The sequence below is a fragment of the Capra hircus genome, chromosome 7 (genome assembly GCF_001704415.2).
Source record: "Capra hircus breed San Clemente chromosome 7, ASM170441v1, whole genome shotgun sequence".
NCBI classification, from domain to species: domain Eukaryota; kingdom Metazoa; phylum Chordata; class Mammalia; order Artiodactyla; family Bovidae; genus Capra; species Capra hircus.
Genome location: NC_030814.1, coordinates 104796740 through 104814903, shown reverse-complemented (window position 1 = coordinate 104814903; position 18164 = coordinate 104796740). Strand labels below are relative to the sequence as shown.

Sequence of the window (18164 nt, the reverse complement as noted above, 5' to 3'; positions counted from 1 at the left end):
CTGGATCCAAGTTCTGGTTGTACCACTTCCCCTCCCAGGTTGGTGGACAGAGCCCCTGGCGGCACACACCGTCTGCTGGGAGCTTTGATGTTGAAACAAGGCAGCAGCAGCAACTTGTGTAGGAAGTGGGGTGCAGAAGGAGTGTCTAAGAGACCTTCAAGGGCCACAGGCAATGAGGGGAGGTCTCAGCACCACTGGAGTGAGCAGCACCAGGGCCCAAGTAGCGGGGACACAAGTCAACATCACCTGGTGGACCACCGGGAGGACCGGGAATCCTCAGTGAAAGCGGCTAACCAGGGCATGTCCAGCAGGTGCCCGGCTCAAGACAACCTCCTTGATGCTGCCCTCTGAGTTAGCTGGGGAAGCCCCACCCCAGGGTGGCCAGGAGCCCCCCTTGCCCATAGCTATCCTGCATCAGGCTGTGCTGCCGGCGCTGGTCTGTCCGCACCCGGGCAGCACAAGGCCTGACAAAGGAAGCCCTGGATAAATGGCACAGCACTGTCGCAGCTGACACCAGGCTGGACGCTGCGGAGTCACCCACTGACCACGGTTTGTGTGCCTGTTGTCCCGACTCCTTACTGAGAAGCACCTCCTGCCCCATGAAGTGAGGGCCGGCACCTTACCCGCAACGCTGTGGTGAACTGGGCTTCGGCGTTGTCCATGCAGTTGACAGAGACACAGTACAGGCCCTAGAAGAAGACGGGGCCCAGGGCTCAGAGCCACATGTGGCTTGCCTAGGGCTGCACGGCTGCACTCAGGCGAGCCTGACAAGAGACTCTACCGAGCCAGCTGTAGCTGAGCTTCACCCTGACCGGTGGAGAGGAAGATGGCATACTTCATTATTCCTGCCTCCTGGGACCTGAGTCAACTTGGACCTGATGAGATGCTTGTCAGAATGCAGTCCACTGGGAAGGTTCTAAATCCTGCCCGGGGTGTCGGCACAGGGTTACTCACAGGGATGGGGCTGGGGGCTGCCACGCACTCACCAGCAGCGTATGCAGCTGTGCAGCGTGGTTGGAGAAGAGCCGGGGCGACTGCTGGCACAGCTGACAGACCTGGGAGATCTGCAGGGAGACAGCATGTCTGACATCACTAATGTGAGACCCAGGGCCCTGGCAGCATTGAGAGGAGGCCCCCAAAGCCAGTGGGGGTACCCACATACCGCCCAGTCTAACCTGGGCATAAAGTCCCAGCAGAGGTGCCCACCGTGAGGATGTCGGCCCTTGTCTGGTTCTCCGCCTCCTCCCTTTGCAACCTGTGTCTCAAGTCATACAGTATCTACATCCTTACCAAGGTCCCCATGCCCCTTCAGGAAGGCGGGCATCAAGGATTACAGATCACTGGGCAGGGGGGGTGCTAGAATTGCCATCAGCAGACTCTAAAACCCCAGACCCCATGCTCCTTGGGCATAAAAACTTTTAGGTAAAAACCTGATTATGTCCATGCAGGCTCATGGCTGGCCAGGTTACATTCTCCCAAGTGACACCCTCAGGACCCAGCAAATTCAAATGGCCCTCCCCCAGCCTTTCCATCCTGTGTGCACGCGGTCCCCGGGGGCCTACCTCCTGCAGCGCGGTGGCCTTGTGTCCTGTGACGAGCCGGCACATGATGATGTGCTCCAGCAGGATCACTTGGAAGGAGGACAGGATGGGGCTGCAGTCGAGCACTGGGGGAGAGAGGCAGGGTGAGCCCTTGAGGCGTGGGAGGAGACCACCGAGGAGACGCTGGCCCACGTGCCTGCCTCCTGCTGGCTCCGAGCCCTCCTGCCATGCCAGCCCCTCAGCTGCTTGAGTCTGAGCCCACTTGCTCTACCAGGCGCTGGCCTAGCACCCAGTCTGTCGCCTTACTTGGTGCTCACAGCACCCTCAAGCAAGGGGGCCCATCTCCCTGCCCAGGTGAAGAATCAGGTTCATAGCCAGGTTTTGCTGACCAGAGTATTTTAAGAGCAAGAAATTGCTAAAGGGATCTGTTTTCCATCCTCAACCTGCACCCCTGCCCCGACCCAGGTGAGCGCTCAGGGGCACGCTGTGCACCACAGGCTCTAGAAATGTTGAGGTTGCCCAGCAGACTATGCAACAGGCCTCAAACAACAGTGGGGGGACCACAGCGTCTGGCGGTTCCAAGCAGCTGTCCTCACGTTGGAGTCAGACGGCACTTTCCCAACTCGTCTGAAGGAAAAGTAGTCCGTGGGAAATCCGGCTCGCTGGCCCCCCCCAGCAGCACTGACAAGGGGACAGGGGTGGACAGGGTGAACGGCGCACAAGCCGGCCAGGGACATGCGAGGCTCTGGGTTCCCACCAGTCGAAGGTCCTCGACTACCCAGGGCAGACTAGTCAGAATCCCAGAAGAACCCAGGACCCCAGAGGGTCTGCTGTCAGTCAAGCTCCAATTCCGATCCCACCCTAAGCACAATCCACATCACAACGCTGAAAAGTGACAGCAAAGGCAGCCACCGCCTTTCAGCTGGGTGCTGCCGTCCCCGCAGGTTGCGGGGGAGTCCCACTAAGCCCCATGACTCTCTGTGCAGTGAGGGCGATACGACAGAGATGCTCCAAGTACTCACCCAACCTCCCTGGGGAGCAAGGATCCCGTCCAGGCCTGGCGTGGCTCTGCCTGAACCCGATCATCCCTATCGGCCAACTGGGGTGCAAGACCCATGGGGCGGGGACCCAAGCTGCAGTCCTTCAACGTCCTCCAGGCCGCTACTCGACCCAGAGCCCCACAGGGCCTGACTTACTCTTGAGCTTTTCCAGCTGCATGAGGGCCTTGTCCGTGTACTTCTGCGCCTTCTCCAGGTAGCCAGCTTGCATGGAGTGCATCACGGTCACCTGGCGACAAGGTCAGACGGTGGTGGCCGCTGAAGCCCTCTCCTCTCTCACCCGGGCCGCCAGGCCCCGGCCCCTGCAGGGACTCACCAGGTAGACGAGCACGCACATGTGCTCCTTGGGCAGCCAGTGGAAGAGGTCAGCAGGGTTGCTGGGCAGGATCTCGTCATCGTGCAGTGTGGAGATGGTCTGGATGCACTGCTGCAGCTGCTTCAGGCATGGCTTCACGCTCTTTACCTGCAGCAGGCAGACAGCACTGCACACCTGGCCGCCCATCTGCTCCTGTCAGGCGCCACACCCTGAAGAGGCAGGCACCCGCAGTGGCAGCCTGCCAGGTCCTGCCGGCCTTGCCCCATCCCAAGGCCCTACAGGCCATCTCCGCAGCTGTCAGCACCCTGTCAGAGTCTGCTCTGCTTCTATGCATCGAGTGAAGTGCTCAGCCCAACAGGCAAAGGTGGGTGTGGGTGGGGGAACCAAGGAAGTGTGGCCGGTGGAGAGGGACAGGAGGCAATCGCAGAACTGAATTCTCAGTCAGAGGCCCATCCACCACCTGCCTGCTCCCCAGCAGCCAGCACGTGGGAGGCAGTACACACCTGCCCAGCATCCAGGTAGTGGGTCACCTGGAGCACCAGGAAGAAGACACGCAGAGACTCTTTCTGGATGGGGTTCCCTTGCCAGTTCTCAACTATCTGTCCACAGAGGGTCAGCAGTGGGTGGACTTCCTGCAGCTTGCGCTCCATCAGCAGCAGCTGTGGGGAGAGGAGCAGGCACTGGGGGCTCTCCTGGTGCACAGGGCTGCCACCCACCTGGCCATGTGCAACTGCTGGCACCCCAAAGGGAGGGCACAAAGCCAGGCTGGAACCCAAGTCCAGGCAGCTTCAACCGAGGCGGCTCCTCTGTCAGCACAAATCCCACAGCCTGCAATCAGAGCTTTGTCTCTGAATCCAGCTGGGGGGCGGGGGACAGGGTCTGCCTCTCATGGCTACCTGCCGTGCCTGAGGGTCTGGGCAACTGATGGGCCATGACATGGCAAGCAGGCAAAGCCTTGGCAGACCCTGGGAACCCAACCTCATGTCCCCCACACCTTATCCTGCCCAGCCTCCACTTACCATGCCTTTGCTGAGGAGGAACAGTGCCCTGGAAAAGAGAGGGGGCGTCAGGTCTGGGAGGCCCAGGCAACCCCTAGGATGACTGCCACCTCAACATGCACAGGGACCCAACCCCTGGGGCGGTTAAATGGATGACAATGGACCCTGGCCAACAAGCGTGCTCTATTTTGTTCTTTCTTCCTTTAACTTTCTTCTCGTTTAGGGACTCATGAGGGTCAAAATCTCAGAAGGCAGAAACAGGTGCTCAAGAAAGCACGGAGGGAGGACTTCCCCGGCGGCCCAGTGGCTGGGCCCGCTGCTTTTAGGAGCGGCTGAGGGGCTGCGGGCCCGCCAGCCCGTGCAGAGCCCTGATGCGCTGCTGCAGCTGGCGCCCCGTCGAGTGGGCCTGGCTCGGGTGGCGAGCCTGAGCAGCACGGGCCCCAGCCGCACAGACAGACGGCTACACTCCCGGCCACCCGCCATGCTTTGTTGTTGCCTCACGGCATGGACACCCGAGGGTCTCCTATCTGACTGCTGAAGTCTAAGGTCTAGCACTTCACGTCAAGGTTCCCATATTATCACCTCACTAGGCCTCACATCTGAGATCAGAAGTTCTGTGTCAGGAGACCTGTAGGCGCCACGCCCTGGCGAAGCCCACCCCGGTTACCTGCCCACAGTGGTACAGAGGCATGTCTTGAGGACACCTGTGAACATATGCAGCGTGCAGCCATCCCTGTGGCCTGCAAGTCATTGTCACCCCGAACCTAGTAACGGCTGCAGCATGAGGAGGACCAGACCACGTGATGGTGTCCATCCCGGGGCAGGGTGGCTCAGGGATGCGAGTCTCGGGGAGCTGTGTGCACCCGTGTGAGCACTTACAAGTCCAGAACTCAAGAGAATAGACTTAGGAACTGTTCTGTCCCCACAACCCCACGGGCAAGCTTGGAGTCTGTGTTAGAGAACTTTTCACAATCCCAACACACACACAACAGAGTAAGAGCGCTGCTCCCAGGGGCTTGGGTCCTGCTCCAGAGGATTCTTCTCTTCAGGGTAGAAAGAGGCTGGCGGCCCTCTAAGAGGGCGCGCGGAGAAGCACTGGTGGCCTCTGACCCCAACCCCAACCCCAGCGCACTAGCCTCCAGGTAGTTCAAGCCGTTTCACGCACAGTACAAGCCTATGTCCGTTCTGTTACATACATGTCCTCTTCCTCTGCCCCCCATCGTACACCTGAACACTCCCGGTACCCGAATGGGGACTGGCTGCCAACCATGCTGCCCACCGGACCTACAAGCACCACTCTCACCCCCACCAGGAAGGGGATCACCCAGTACATCACACAGGCCCTTTTTATTTCAAGAGATGCTAGAAACACGCAAGCGCTCACAGTGCTGAGAACGCCAGCTGCCCCTCACCCGCACAGCCAGCTCAACAACTTCTCACTTCATGAATCGGTGGGGCAGAAGCATCTCCGGGCCGCCTGAATCTGCATGTCTCTTACTGTGAATGAGGGTGGCCAGCATTTCACACCAAGATGCCATTTCTATTTGCTGTCCAGGACCAAGATGACCAAACTTCCCCAAGTGGGCCGAGAAAGGGCCCGAGGAGGGGGTGCCTACCGTGTGTACTCAGAGCCCACCACCCGGGCGTACTCGGCCCCCACACCCAGGAGGTCGCAGGCTGACACCAGGTCCTTCTCAAGTGTGTGCAGTTGCTGAGAAAAGGAGAAAAGAGCAATGACCCTCACTTCCAAACCACCAGACTTACCATATCTGACCTGCTACCTTGCAAGCAAGTTACACAAAACCTCCCCCCATCAGCAAAATTGCCTTAGTATCAGTTCTGAGCTAAATTAAGCATATTACCTCATCAACACTAATTGCTTTGGGTACAGAACTCCGCTTTGTCTACAGCTTAATGGTGCACAGAGCCAGCAGTAACACTAACGGGCACAGATCCCTGAGGGCTGTGCAAATATGTCTGTGTGCTTCGCAGGTTGCCGTCAGGGGCCGGTCACTAGGGGAGCAGCCAGAGGAGCCTCAAACAAGAAGGGCCTCTTTCAGGGGTAAGGGTCTGTGGGAGTTTCAAACGCAGGCTGAAAGGCAGGGACCCCCGTGGGGCCTCAGCTGAGAGCTTGGGCTCCGCTCACCGTACCCACCTACTCTGCGACCTGAGGCAAGTGACTCACTACCTCGCTCGCTTCCTCCTTTGACGAAAAGCACAAAAGCGCATGGGAGGATTCAAGGACGGCAGTGCACGTGTTGGGCAGGAGGGCGCCTGGAGAGATGGCAGCCGCTCAGGCTAGGTGGGCTCTCCTCAGCAGGGGACCCTCTGAGCCAAATCCTCCCGGCGTTAAGAGGCTCCCCCAGGGAGCAGGTGACACTGCAGCCCAGGCCCCACTGTGCGCTCAGGCAGGTGATGGGGCTTCATCACAGAGGACAGGCAAGAAGTGGCTGGTGGGCAGGCTGCGTCAGGGTCAGAGGAGGCCAGGGGCTGCCCAGAGACAGGGCGGTATGGGCCGAGCCGGGATGGAGAGGCATCTCCAATGAGTCCACCTGGCCTGCAGGCTCCTCCACTGCAGCCAGGGAAGCCCAGCCCAGAGAGCCGCCCACCCAGCCGGCGCCCGTGCATCTGGCCGGGCCCACAGTACGCACCGCGAGCTGGAAGAGCAGGCGGCAGTGCCAGTACGGGGTCTGCTGGGAGATCTGGATAGCTTTCCGCAGCAGCGGCTTTGCTGCATCCACGGAATTCTGAAAGCAAACAGCCACATTTAAGGAGGAAAAACCAAGCTGGATTCCTTCTGCAGCAGCTGTGGACCCAGAAGGCCATTCCCAGACACACTTACCAAAGGATCTGCTTCATTTAAAAAGAAAAGATATTTTATTAGCCTCACCGGCTGGGAAGCTTTTCACACTGATCTTAAAATAATTCCCTATTCAACTAAACTGAAAGTAGCTTTAGTTCAAATTCCTGAACAGTCTAATTGATAACAATTACCATCTTTTCTGAACTGTAACCAGAGTGAGAGGCCAAGGGCGTGAAACAGGAGTCACTGCAGAAACTGGAGAAAGGCAACTTTCAGTTACACTTGAGGTCAGAAACCAGCTTCAGCTACACTATGTGAACTCGTTCAGGAATCAATCATCTTTAGCCCAGGAACAGGGCTACTTTGCACAGTCCTCAGTAGAAAAAGCCTCTGCTAGCCTTTGTCAGCAAGCGGTCATCCAGGGCTGCCCTGTACCACGTGTTCAGTTCAGTTCAGCCGCTCAGTCATCTCTGACTCTTTGCGACCCCATGGACTGCAGCACGCCAGGCCTCCCTGTCCATCACCAACTCCAGGTGTGGAAAATTATGCAAAGTCTTAAAAGCCAGAAGGGAATCCACTCCTGTGACTCCCAATCTGCCCCTGCGCCTTCACTACAAGGAGAGGGGGTTTGCTTTCAGAAGCCTTTATATGTTCTTACCTCTTGACAGTATAACTCGGACAGAAGACTCGCTGCTTCAAACTTAACATCTTCAAACTGTGGGATCTAGTGATGTCTTGTTAAGGAAGTAGAGACACTACAAAATGGTCAGTTTAAAAGGGCCACACTTCAGCATTCTGACGCTGCAGAGGCTGGCTGGCTGGGCACATCCCCGTCCGCTCTAAAACCCCAAGTTCACGTATTCCCCTAGTAATCCCTGGGCTTGCTGCTGGCTGGTGTGGAGCTAGACGCTAGGGCATGAAGAGGAGCGGAGTACCCAGGAAGAAGCTGCTGGTCTGAAGAGATGCTCCAGGGAATCTGTGGGGCAAAGCCCAAACCCAAAGTGTGCATTATAAGCAGAATTCAAGTTTATAACACGTTTTTATTCAGAAGGAGCTTTCCTTAAAGGGAATAGTACCAAGGAAAGGATACTTGCTGTGATATCAACCACTGAAAGAGAAAGAAAAAAGAGTTAATTCTCAAACAGTTAAGCAGCTTTGCATGTGCTTAACTGGGTCCACTTGGGGGTTCACATGGGTTGTCCTGTCACCAAAGGCTGCAGGTGTTCAGTTAGGTGGGAAGATGGCCTGCTCAGCTTGAGAAGTGGGCTGGCTTCTCCTCTAACCCAGCAGCTGTGGTGCGTCTGGGGGAAGGGAACATATACGTGCTCCCCTACTGGTGGGCTTCCTGTCTTTCCAGGCTCTGGAGTCAGAACTGGAGCCCCCTCTCACTGGGGCAGCTAATCTTCAGAAGGGGAAGGAGCACAGAAAGGCCACCACAGGCTACTTACTGCGGCACACCCACAGCAAATCGTGGCACAAGAAATCAATTTAATACAATTAGAGAGTAGGTCTGAGGGTTAGTCTTTCCTGGGGAAAAGACATATAAAAATGCTTGGAAATGAGCAGTTAGCCTCAGAGGGGAGGGAGGAGCACCACAGAAGGACGGGAGTGGGCAGCGATGATTCTGAGATCTGAGCTCACCACCCCTGCTCGTGCGCATGCTGGTACGTGGTCCAGACAACGACAAGGTCCCACGTGGGACCCTGGAGTTTCACGTTCCAGCAAGAAATGGTGTGGTCTCAGGGCAGTCCCCCACATCACCACCACGACCATAGTCTCTCAGACCATCTGAGACACAAGCACACACCTGACGCAGTTCCTGCTGATCCGCTCATCCTGCAAACACTCTCAGAGCTTTAGCGGTTGCTGGAAGGATGCAGAGGGAGAAGGAGGAGAAGAAAGAGGAGACAGAGGCTCAAGGCCCACAGATCTGTTGCTTGACAGGGAGAAAGGCTGGTGAGGCCAGAGGGGCAGCCTTGGGGCTAGAGATGTCTCTGGGGCTGAGTGAGTAGTGGCCAGGGAAGTCACCCAAGAGGCTGGGGATGACTTAGCTGGTCTGGAGACCAGCCCCTCAAAGACACAGGTGGGCCAGGAGGGGGAGTTAATAGGAGCGGAGGAGAGGGACAGAGGAACTTAGAACATTGGAGAGTCACTGGGCTCCTGTCTGTCTCTGTCTCCCATACTCTCTCTCTCTCACACACACCACATGTATATAGAGCCCAGGCAAAAGGCACTGTGCAACCGGACTCAGTGTCCCCTCCCAAGGCAACAAGGCCTGGAGGAGCTCAGGGTCCCCAGAGAGACATGGGCAGTGCCTGCTGCCATGAGTGTGGCCCCAGAGTGAGGCTCCTTGGCTGGAGGCCATCTACAGAGACAGTGAGGACAGGCTCAGCTCCAGCCACGTGTGTGATGTCACAAAGCTGGTAAACATCGAAGCAGGGGCTTGCATTCTTCAGAAGCCACTCCTTCCCACTCAGCCTTCAGCAAGAGATGCTCACTCCTGAGGGCCACCAATTGGGAGGGACAACTGGAGGAAACTATGTGACTAAAAGCTAGGTTAGGGACATGCTAAGACCTGGTCCAACCTTGAGATTCTGAAGTTCCATGACTCAATCTCCACATGTAAAACCTGTCTTGGGCAAGGCCTTCATGCTCAGGGGAAGCCCTTTAGAGAGAGCACACGGCGCATAAAAACACACACGGGAGGCATTTGCCTTTCACTTGGAGCTCCGCGTGGCTTGCTCTGAACAACCCAGATGGGTAGCCGAGGCGGAGTGAGTAAACCCACCACGCACAGGAGTCTCCAAGTCAAATCTAGCCACACCTCAGGACCTGGCACAAAGCTGACCGCACCAGAGTGTCACTGCCCCTCAACAGAGATGAAAAGGGCAACAAGACGAGGTAAAACTCCTCCAGTGGACTGAAGAAGCCTTCTTTTTGAGTCTGTGGTCCAGGGATGCTCTCCTTACCACACAAGTTCAGTTCAGTTCAGTCATTCAGTCGTGTCCAACTCTTTGTAACCCCATGGACTGCAGCATGCCAGGCCTCCCTGTCCATCACCAACTCCCGGAGTTTACTCAAACTCATGTCCATTGAGTCGGTGATGCTATCCAACCATCTCATTCTCTGTCATACCCTTCTCCTCCTGCCCTCAATCTTTCCCAGCATCAGGGTCTTTTCAAAAGAGTCAACTCTTCACACGAGGTGGACAAAGTATTGGAGTTTCAGCCTCAGCATCAGTCCTTCCAATGAATATTCAGGACTGATTTCCTTTAGGATGGTCTGGTTGGATCTCCTTGCACTCTAAGGGATTCTCTAGAGTCTTCTCCAACACCACAGTTCAAAAGCATCAATTCTTTGGTGCTCAGCTTTCTTTTTAGTTCAACTCTTACATCCATACATGACTATCAGAAAAACCATAGCTCTGACTAGACAGACCTTTGTTGGCAAAGTAATGTCTCTGCTTTTTAATATGCTGTCTAGGTTAATAGCTTTTCTTCCAAGGAGCAAGTGTCTTTTAATTTCATGGCTGTAGTCACCATCTACAGTGATTTTGGAGCCCCCAAATATAAGTCTCTCACTGTTTCCCCCTCTATTTGCCATGAAGTGATGGGACTGGATGCCATGATCTTAGTTTTTTGAATGTTGAGTTTTAAGCCAACTTTTTCACTTTCTTCTTTAGCTTTCATTAGGGGGCTTTTTAGTTCCTCTTCACTTTCTGCCATAATGGTGGTGTCATCTGTGTATCTGAGGTTATTAATATTTCTCCCAGCAATCTCTATTCCAGCTTGTGCTTCATCCAGCCTGGCATTTTGCATGATGTATTCTGCATGTAAGTTAAATAAGCAGGGTGACAATACACAGCCTTGACGTACTCATTTTCCCATTTGGAACCAGTCTATTCCATATCCGGTTCTAACTGTTGCTTCTTGACCTGCATACAGATTTCTCAGGAGGCAGGTAAGGTGGTCTGGTATTCCCATCTCTTTAAGAATTTTCCACAATTTGTTGTGATCCTCACAAATGCTTTGGCATAGTCAATAAAGCAAAAGTAGATATCTTCCTGGAACTCTCTTGCCTTTTCAATGATCTAAAGGATGTTGGCAATTTGATCTCACCGCACAAGGCATACTCCAAATCCAGAGGTGAGGAAAGCCCACAAGACACTACGTCCATGGTGGGCACACTGAAAAGGGACACAGCCAGTTGCCTACAGCCAGAAGCCACTATGCCCGCTTCTCCAGCATCTTGGCCTGTGCTGCCAGGCCCAGGCCTACATGGGTCCATCAACTGTCATCTCATTTAGAGCTTCTGTGTGCTCAGCGTCTATTCAGTAGACACTCAGGCTGGACTCCACTGACAGCTCTCTTCTCCGAGCCAGATGTGACAGTGATCAGTTTCTCTCTCTGCCAGTTCTCTCTTTTCTGACCTAAGGCTTGGAGAAAGAGCATCACACCCCTCTGGGGCCTTGAGTGGCCACCAGGAGAGCCAGGAAGGTGTCCAAAGGCTTAAGACTCAAATCTTCTGGAAGGCCTTGTCTGTCAGCGTAAGAGGATGTCAGGAGTACTGCTCTAGGAGCCAGAGGATGAAGTTTGAGATGTGGCCCCCATGGGAGTCAGCCACACTCCAAGTCCTGGAGGAGATGGATCCTAGTGGTCCTTAGCATCCAATTCCCAGAGCCACAACCTGTCACTATCCTCCCATGCATGCACTGTGGCCCTGTCCCACACACACAGATGAGGGCCGCTAGACAAAGCCCCATAATGTTCCTCCTCATGTGTCCCCAGTGCCAAAATAGGCTGGCACACGGGAGGTTCTCAGGAAAATTTGTTGCACAAATGATGACTTTACCTAGCATCACCAGGAAATGAGGGTTTCCTTCTGTACAAAAAGCCACAGAACTGAGGCTTACACCTTATAAACACAAAATTTTAATTACTAAATGGCATCAAGACATCTCGGCCTCAAACATCACTGCTTCTTGCTCAGGCATCAGTGACACCTTGAGCTGTCCCCATGAGATGACCCATTCCTGAAGCTATAGGACAGCTCCACGTCAAGGTGAGCCAGTCACTTCCTAAGGCTTATCAGTCAGAAGTCAATCAATTCACTCTGCTTTTGTGTCTTTTTAAACCTTGCAACACACATCCATAATCAGAAACCTATAGACAAATATGTCCATCTCACAAACAAAAGTAGGTAGGATACCTTACCCACAGTTGCTACCTCATCATATGTTTTACTTTGTAACATTAAAATATAGTTTTTATGTCTTCTCCCTTGTCATGGGAAAGCAGCCAAAGTTAAGAGCCCCTTTCACTGCCAGGCAGCCTGCAGGCGTGAGGCAGAGAGGTGAGTGATCCCACCAGACGCCTCTGGGGTCACCTCAGGGTTCTCAGGGAAAGCAAGGGTCACCACAGGGCCAGCATGCACCCTGAGGGGCGGAAGGGCTGGGATCAGCACTCCTCTTATTCCTTAGAACATTCACTTCAGAGTTGAGAGTGGGTTTTTTGCTTGTTGTTTTCTTTTAAAATTTCTGAGCACCTAAGTTTATTAGAAGGGATTACACATGCAAATAACAGAATTTGGCCCCCCAAAATATGGAATGTTTCATGAATTTGGCATCCTTGCACAAGGGTCATGCTAATATTCTCTGTATCATTCTAATTTTAGTACAGGTGCTGCTGAAGAGAGAAAAAAGCTGAGAGTGTTTTAAGGCCTCTTATACCTTGTAACCAAGGTAACTTAAAATTTTTAATCACCAAAATGTGTAGAAAAAGTTACCAACTGCAATTCCTCTGGGACAGAAGCACAGCATTTAGGAGCCAGCCTTGCCTCTCCGCGTATGACCATGGCTACAAGCAGCCCAGTCAGTGCTGTCATCAGCAAGCTGGAAGTGGTCTCGACCTTGTGCGTTTGGTGAGGATCCAAAGAGACGGCGCTCCAAGAAGCAAGAACACTGGGCCTGGCACGTGGCAGGCACCAACAATGCTATAGTTCCTAGGCGGAACAAGAAGCAGAGGCTACCAGGGAAGCAGGGGTCAAGTAGCTAGAACCATGAAGTGATGGTTCCTAAATACATTTCACATTCTAAAGTCAGAGGTGACCCAGAGAATGCGTGGAAAAAATGGAAATGCAAACAGCAAGAGGCACAGATATTCTTCTGTGGAAATGCTTAACACTAAGCTATACAAACGCAGCTTCTGCACCAAGCTCTGCTGCTGACTGATGTGGCGTGGAATTTACCAGGGCACGGTCACGACCCTAAGCCGAGGTCCGCAACCTTCAGGACCTACTGCCTGATGATCTGAGGCGGAGCTACTGTAATAATAATGCAAATGAAGTGCACAATAAACGTAATGTGTCTGAATCATCCCCAAACCATCCCCCTCTCCTACCCCAGTGCACGGGAAAACTGTCTGCCACAAAACTGGTTCCTGGTGCCAAAAAGGCTGAGGACCGCTGTCCTAAAGGATGAAAGATTTGCTTCTGCTGTGCCTGATGATGAAAGGCCCAGAACTGAGCCCTTTAGGGCCTTCAGGGAAAAAAAAGGAAGCTTTTAATCACTTGCCGGGAAGGTAGCAACAGACTCTCTGGCTAAACCTGGAAGCAGAATGAAGGAGTGTCTGACTGGCACAATTTGGAGCAGCTTTCTAAGTTAAACAACCACTAAAAAGTAGCCCCACTGAAAATACACAGAGAAACCAAACTGGCATTGACAGAGATACTGCAGTTAGAAAGGCATCTCATCCAAAGGATGACTGCCTGGATCACAGCAAACAACAGAAACCCATTCCAGAGAAGAGGCGTTTACTCCTCTGCAGCTTTCAAATCAGGAAAGTATAAGGATGATGATGCATGTTCCACGTCAGGAGATAAAAAGTAATATAATCAAAAGTAAGAAAGTTAAGGGGGAAATGACACCCATCTAAATACAGAATGTAGATTCTCAGTTCCACAGTGGAAGCCCAAATGACTGAAACAGAACTGTCTACAAATGGAACTGTCTGCTTGAAAAACAAGAGAATGTAAGAGAAGACTGAAAATTCAGAGTAAGAGGTGTGCAGCAAGAGGAAAGATAAGAAGGCAAAAATGAAAAAGCACGAAATCTGACAGAATCTGCAGAAATGACTTCATAAATTATCTAGGCAAGAGATTTCTGGGTAAAGCAACATCCCTTATAATCATGAGCAATTTAGTTAAGTCCCAGGGGAGTCAATAATTCTGTTGATACACCCACATCACTGCCATATCATAATCAAAACGGGAAGGCTCTCAGGTGAAGTGTCCTGTTGTGTACCCTAATAGTTACGGTCTGCTGAGCAGGTCCAGGGACTGAGACAGCCAGCAGGTTATCCAAAGCCCAGAGGCAGGTACCCCTGAGAAACCAATGGCTGCAATTTGGATAAAGTTGCAAAGGATAGAGTGAAACACCCTCCACGCCTCAGAACTCTTAACGAACGAACTGATGAAACATATGGGTGAGTTTATTACACATTCCTTCTGGAAAGCTTACACACACAGTGGAGGAGACAAAAATAATAATCGAAACATATACACACACACACAAACAAGGTTAGTCTCTTATACGGAAAGCAAAAGATGATGAAAATAATAGATAAGAAAGATAAATGTGGTACCAAGTTTAGTGATCAATTAAAATTTTTACCTATAATACACATACCATTCTTTGCCTGGTAAAGAATGAAAAGAAAGAAAAAAAGTTGACAGCTTCCTGATTTGGAAAAAATGCACAATTAAAAAGAATGAAGTTTAAAGTAAGCATGCTTGCAATGTGACGCGAAGCGAGATCAGAAGCAACCACAGAGGGCCTCCCCGACGGCTCCTGCGAAGGGTCTGCCTGCCAGCGCAGGAGACATGGGCTCGATTCCGGTCGGGGATGACCCCATATGCCTCAGGCACAGCTAAGCCCCTTTGCCACAACTATTGAGCCCGTGCTCGAGAGCCTGGGAACCTCAACTACTGAGTCCACACACCCTAGAGCTTGTGCTCCGCAGAAAGAGAGGCCACAGCAATGAGAAGCCCACACACTGCAACAGAGAGTAGCTCCCACTCTCTGCAACTAGAAAAAAGGCCCACACAGCAATGGAGACCCAGCACAGCCAAAAATAAGTAAATAAAACTGTAAACAGCCCCCACCCCCAACACACACACACAGAAAGGGAACAGTACAGAGAATGGCATTTTACCTGAAACCTGGACAAGCTTTCAGCTGGGGATGCACCTGACAGAGAAAGGGGTTTATTTCCAAGTATGATGACAGTGAGCCACAGAAGTCACATTATGGCTCTGTGGAAGACCCTATAAGATTTAGGGTTCTATAAAATCAAGGGAAAACTCTCCACAAGGGTAAGAATTTAAATTACAGGTCCAAAAGCCAAGGAGCTACAAAGAAGCAATCTAAGGCATGGTTCCTTCCCCTCAATAGCACTGAGTGGGCAAAAATATGATAAGGATACATACAGTAACTATGAACCACTGCTAGAAACAGGCTGAATGGAAAGAAGTAAAACTGTCACTGTTTGCACATGACATGATACAATATACAGAAAATCCTAGAGATGCCATCAAAAAATATTAGAACTAATAGATGAATTCAGTAAAGTTGCAGGATACAAAATTAACATACAGAAATACATTGTGTTCCTACACATTAAATAATGATCAGAAAAAGAAATTAAGAATACAATACCACTTACAGTTGTATCAAAAAGAATAAAATAGCTATGAATACATCTAAACAAGGAAGTAAAAGACTTGCACATTGAAAACTCTAAGACATTCGGTGAAAGAAACTGAAGACTACAGAAATGGATGGAAACTATACTGTGCTTGTGAATTGGGAGAACCGGTATTGTTAAATGAGCATACGGCCCAAGTCAATCTACAGATTCAATGCAACCCCTCTCAAAATACCAGCGGCATTTTTCACAGAACTACAACACATCATCCTAAAAACTGTATGGGGCCTTCTCCGGTGGCTCAGAGGTAAAGAACGTGCCTGCTAATGCAGGAGACAAAGGTTCAATCCCTGGTCCAGGAAGATCCCACATGCCTTGAAATAACTAAGCACGTGTGCCACAACTATTGAACCTGTGTTCTAGAGCGTGGAAGCTGCAACTATTGGGTTCATGTGCTGCAACTACGGAAGCCTGCACGCCTTACAGTCTGCGCTCTGCAACAAGAGAAGCCACCGCAGTGAGGAGCCCATGGGCCACAACTAGAGAATAGCAGCCCCATCTCTCCACAGCCAGAGAAAAGCCTGCACAGCAATGAAGATCCAGCTCAGCCAAAAATGATTTATTTTTAATTGTATGAAAACACAAAGGACCCCGAAGAGCCAAAGTAATCTTGAGAGAACAACACAGCTGGAGGTATCATGCACCATGATTTCAAATTATACCACAAACCTACAGTAATAACCAGTATTCACACAAAAACAGATTCATAGGTCAATGGAAGAGAAGAGACAAGCCAGAAATAAACCCACACTTACACAGCCAATTAATCTATGAGAAAAGAGGGAAGAACAGAAATTGGCGAGAAAAGACAGTTACTTCTATACATGGTGTTAAGAAAACTGGACAGCCATAAGAAAAAGAATTAAACTGGACTACTTTCTCACTCTACATAAAAAAATAAACTCAAAATGAATGAAAGATTTAAATTTAAGACCTGAAACCATACAGTTTTAGAAGAAAACATAGGCAGTATACTCTCTGTTATGTTTCCTCGGGCAAGGGAAAAAGAAGGAAAAATAAACAAATGGGACCCAGTTCAGTTGTTTAGTTGTGTCCGACTCTTTGCAACCCCATGGACTGCAGCACGCCAGGCTTCCCTGTCCATCACCAACTCCCCGAGACTGCTCAAACTCATGTCCATCAAATCAGTGATGCCATCCAACCATCTCATCTTCTGTTGTCCCCTTCTCCTCCTACCTTCAGTCTTTCCCAGCATCAGGGTCTTTTCCAGTGAGTCAGTTCTTTGGATCAGGTGGCCAAAGTATTGGAGCTTCAACATCAGTCCTTCCAATGAATATCCAGGACTGATTTCCTTTAGGATTGACTGGTTGGATCTCCTTGCAGTCCAAGGGATTCTCAAGAGTCTTCTCCAACACCACAGGTCAAAAGCATCAATTCTTTGGCACTCAGCTTTCTTCACAGTCCAACTCTCACATCCATACATGAATACAGGAAAAACCATAGCTTTGACTAGATGGACCTTTGTTGGCAAAGTAATCTCTGCTTTTTAATATGCTGTCTAGGTTGGTCATAGCTTTTCTTCCAAGAAGCAAGCATCTTTTAATTTCATGGCTGTAGTTACCATCTGCAATGATTTTGGAACCCCCCAAAATAAAGTCACTCACTGTTTCCAGTTTCCCCATCTATTTGCCATGAAGTGATAGGACTGGATGCCATGATCTTAGTTTTTTTGAATGTTGAGTTTTAAGCCAGCTTTTTCACTTCTCTCTTTCGCTTTCATCAAGAGGCTCTTTAGTTCTTCTTTGCTTTCTGCCACAAGAGTGGTGTCATTTGTGTATCTGAGGTTATTGATATTTCTCCTGGCAATCTTGATTCCAGCTTGTGCTTCATCCAGCCCGGCATTCTGCATGATGTACTCTGCATATAAGTTAAATAAGCAGGGTGACAATCTACAGCCTTGACATACTCCTTTCCCTATTTGGAACCAGTCTGTTATTCCATATCCAGTTCTAACTGTTGCTTCTTGACCTGCATACAGATTTCTCAGGAGGCAGGTCAGGTGGTCTGGTATTCCCATCTCTTTAAGAATTTTTCCACAGTTTGTGGAACTATACCACATGGGGCTACATCAAACTAAAAAGCTATTTTTACACTGCAAAGGAAAAATGTTAACAAAACAAAAAGGCACCTAACTGAATGGGAGAAGATACAGTTGTCCTCAGGGGATTGATTCCAGGAGTCCTTGAGGATATCAAAATCCACAGATCCTCAAGCCCTTATATATTTTTATTTTTTAAGTATAGTTGATTTACAATGTTGTGCTAGTTTCTGATACACATCAAAATGATTCAGCTTAACATGTATCATTTTTTTCCTTTTGTTTTCCATTATGGCTTATTACAGGGTATTGAATTAGCTCCCTGTGCTATACAGTAGGCACTTGTTGGTTATCTATTTCATATATAGTACTTGGTATCTGATAATCCCAAACTCCTAATTTACCTTTCTCCTACCTCTATCCCTCCTTGGTAACTGTGACATTGTTTTCTTTGTGAGTCTGTTTCTATTTGAAAGAAGTTCATTTGTATCATATTTTAGTTCCTACATATAAGTGATCTCACATGATATTTGTCTTTGCCTGACTTACTTCACTTAGTATGAGCATGATAATCTCTAGGTTTAGCCATATTGCTGCAAATGGTACGCTTTCATTCTTTTTTATGGT

General features: G+C 50.6%; 1 protein-coding gene across 2 annotated transcripts in view; it reads right to left on the bottom strand.

Moving 5' to 3' along the window:
* The window catches only part of MAU2 (MAU2 sister chromatid cohesion factor), a 34004-nt gene that overhangs the window by 8964 nt on the left and 6876 nt on the right, over positions 1-18164 (bottom strand). For both annotated transcript variants that reach the window (XM_018051490.1, XM_018051491.1), the window contains exons 2-12: positions 7807-7824; positions 7375-7440; positions 6565-6660; positions 5530-5624; positions 3935-3962; positions 3419-3574; positions 2916-3062; positions 2738-2828; positions 1563-1666; positions 987-1064; positions 624-689 (exon numbers count right to left, since the gene is read on the bottom strand). In XM_018051490.1, coding sequence (XP_017906979.1) covers positions 624-689; positions 987-1064; positions 1563-1666; positions 2738-2828; positions 2916-3062; positions 3419-3574; positions 3935-3962; positions 5530-5624; positions 6565-6660; positions 7375-7440; positions 7807-7824 — 945 coding nt within the window. The remainder of the gene's footprint in view (positions 1-623; positions 690-986; positions 1065-1562; positions 1667-2737; positions 2829-2915; positions 3063-3418; positions 3575-3934; positions 3963-5529; positions 5625-6564; positions 6661-7374; positions 7441-7806; positions 7825-18164) is intronic.